We start from the raw sequence: 2,872 nt of genomic DNA, 5'->3' as shown, positions 1-2,872 counted from the left end.
AGAAAAGAGGGAAACAATGCTTCATATAGCATTATTATTATTATTATTATTGAGACAGAGTCTTGCTCTGTCACTAGGCTGGAGTACCGTGGTGTGATCTCAGCTCACTGCAATGTCTGCTCCAAGGGTCAAGCAATCTTCCCACCTCAGCCTCCCAAGTGCTTGGGACTATAGGTGTGCACCATCATGCCTGGCTATTTTTTTTTTTTGGTAGAGATGGGGTTTTGCCATGTTACTCAGGCTGCTCTTGAACTCCTGCATTCAAGCAATCTGCCCTCCTCTGCCTCCCAACGTGCTGGGATTACAGATGGGACCCATCGTGCCTGGCCCTAACATTTTTTAATGTTTATAACACTTCATCCATGGTTTAAGGTGCAACCTATATATAAGCTGTTTTCAGGCCAAGTGCGGTGGCTCACACCTGCAATCGCAGTGCTTTGGAAGGCCTAGATGGGAGGATCAGTTGAGCTCAGGAATTCAAGACCAGCCTGGACAACATAGCAAGACCCTGTCTCCACCACACACACAAAAAGATAAATAAGCCAGGCTTGGTGGTGTGTGCCTGCAGACCTTGCTACTAGAGAGGCTGTGGAAGGAGAATGGCTTGAGCCCGGGAGTTCAAGGTTGCAATGAGCTATGTTTGCAGCACTGCACTCCATCCTGGGTGACAGAGCAAGACCCTGTCTCTAAATTTAAACTAATATCTTTAGCCTGGAGCGGTGGCTCATGCCTGTAACCCCAGCACTTTGGGAGGCTGAGGTGGGTGGATCACGAGGTCAGGAGTTTGAGACCAGCCTGGCCAATATGGTGAAACCCTGTTTCTACTAAAAGTATAAAAAATTAGCTGGGTGTGGTGGTGGGCACCTGTAGTCCCAGCTACTCAGGAGGCTGAGGCAGGAGAATCACTTGAACCTGAGAGGTAGAGATAGCAGTGAGCAGAGATTGCACCACTGCACTCCAACCTGGGTGACAGAGCAAGACTCTGTCTCATATATACATATATACATATATATATGTAATAATATATATAATATTTCTATTTTAGAGACAGGGTCTCTAAAGTTACAACACCATACATCTGCATCTGTGGAATATATTTACATATATTCCATATATATATACACACACACACACACGGTGTCATAATTAGCCCAGATGAGAACTGGGATGCGATCTCATCTAACCTTCTAAAACCATCTCCCTGGCATTCCTATGACCTCCCCTTTCCACACTTCCAGAGGACTCACACCCATGGAGCCAAGAAACCAAACCAGTGCATCTCCATTCATCCTCCTGGGACTCTCAGAAAAGCCGGAGCAGGAGACGCTTCTCTTTTCTCTGTTCCTCTGCATGTACCTGGCCACTGTCGTGGGGAACCTGCTCATCATCCTGGCCATCAGCGTAGACTCTCACCTCCACACCCCCATGTACTTCTTCCTGGCCAACCTGTCCCTGGTTGATTTCTGTCTGGCCACCAACACCATCCCCAAGATGCTGGTGAGCCTTCAAACCGGGAGCAAGGCCATCTCTTATCCCTGCTGCCTGACCCAGATGTACTTCTTCCATTTCTTTGGCATTGTGGACAGCGTCATAATCACCGTGATGGCTTATGACCGGTTTGTGGCCATCTGCCACCCGTTGCACTACGCCACGATCATGAGCCCACGCCTCTGTGGTCTGCTGGTCGGCGCCCCATGGGCGTTTTCCTGCTTCATCTCGCTCACCCACATCCTCCTGATGGCCCGCCTTGTTTTCTGCGGCAACCACGAGGTGCCTCACTACTTCTGCGACCTCACTCCCATCCTCCAACTTTCATGCACAGACACATCTGTGAACAGGATCTTCATCCTCATTGTGGCAGGGATAGTGATAGCCACGCCCTTCGTCTGCATCCTGGCCTCCTATGCTCGCATCCTTGCGGCCATCATGAAGGTCCCCTCAGCAGGTGGCAGGAAGAAAGCCTTCTCCACCTGCAGCTCCCACCTGTCTGTGGTTGCTCTCTTCTATGGGACCACCATTGGCGTCTATCTGTGTCCCTCCTCGGTCCGCACGGCTCTGAAGGAGAAAGCTTCTGCCGTGATGTACACAGCAGTCACCCCCATGCTGAACCCCTTCATCTACAGCTTGAGGAACAGAGACCTGAAAGGGGCTCTCAGGAAGCTGGTCAACAGAAAGATCACCTCATCTTCCTGACCGCCAGGACTCGGGAACTTCCAGGGGGTACAATGTATACATCTGGGGGTCTTGGGCTAACATCTGGAATTGCATGTACTGGAAAACCAGGCACTTTGAATTTTATTATTATTGTTATTATTTAGAGATGGGGTCTCACTATGTTGCCCATGCTGGAGTGCAGTGGCGTGATCATAGCTCACTGCAGCCTCAAACTTCTCTGTGTGTGTGTGTTGTTTTACTAGAGATGGGATCTCATTAATTTGACCAGGCTGATTTGGAACTCCTGGGGCTCAAGCAGTACTTCCCCCTCAGCCTCCTAATGTCTGAGGATTATGGGTGTGAGCTACCACGCCGAGCCTCACTTTGAATTTTTTGTTCGTTTTTGTTTTTTGAGATAGGGTCTCGTTCTGTTGCCCAGGCTGAAGTGCAGTGGCACCATCACGGCTCATTGCAGCCTTGACCTCCCTGGCTCAAGTGATCCTCCCACCTCAGCCTCCCCAGTAGCTAGGACCATTGGCACATACCACAATGCCCAGCTAATTTTTGTGTTTTTTTGTACACACAGGGTTTTGCCATACTACCTAGGCTGCAGAAATTTCAAGGGAAGTCTCAGGATGGTCTGGTAACTGCTTTTCTTTTTGTTTTCTTTTTAGTTTTTGAGACAAGAGTCTCACTCTGTTGCCTAGGCTGGAGTGCA

The 2,872-nt window shown here is 49.3% G+C and overlaps 1 protein-coding gene across 1 annotated transcript; it reads left to right on the top strand.

The window, feature by feature from the left end:
* The first annotated feature begins 1,191 nt into the window (after window positions 1-1,191).
* Window positions 1,192-2,214, top strand: LOC105520912 (olfactory receptor 1M1). The gene has a single exon (XM_011954919.1). The coding sequence runs from the start codon at window positions 1,213-1,215 to the stop codon at window positions 2,191-2,193; it is 981 nt and encodes a 326-aa protein (XP_011810309.1). The 5' UTR covers window positions 1,192-1,212; the 3' UTR covers window positions 2,194-2,214.
* The last annotated feature ends 658 nt before the right edge of the window (window positions 2,215-2,872 follow it).

The sequence above is a fragment of the Colobus angolensis genome, unplaced genomic scaffold (genome assembly GCF_000951035.1).
Source record: "Colobus angolensis palliatus isolate OR3802 unplaced genomic scaffold, Cang.pa_1.0 Scaffold39, whole genome shotgun sequence".
NCBI lineage: Eukaryota > Metazoa > Chordata > Mammalia > Primates > Cercopithecidae > Colobus > Colobus angolensis.
Note: the sequence above shows the minus strand (reverse complement) of the source record. Positions and strands in the feature narration are given on the sequence as shown.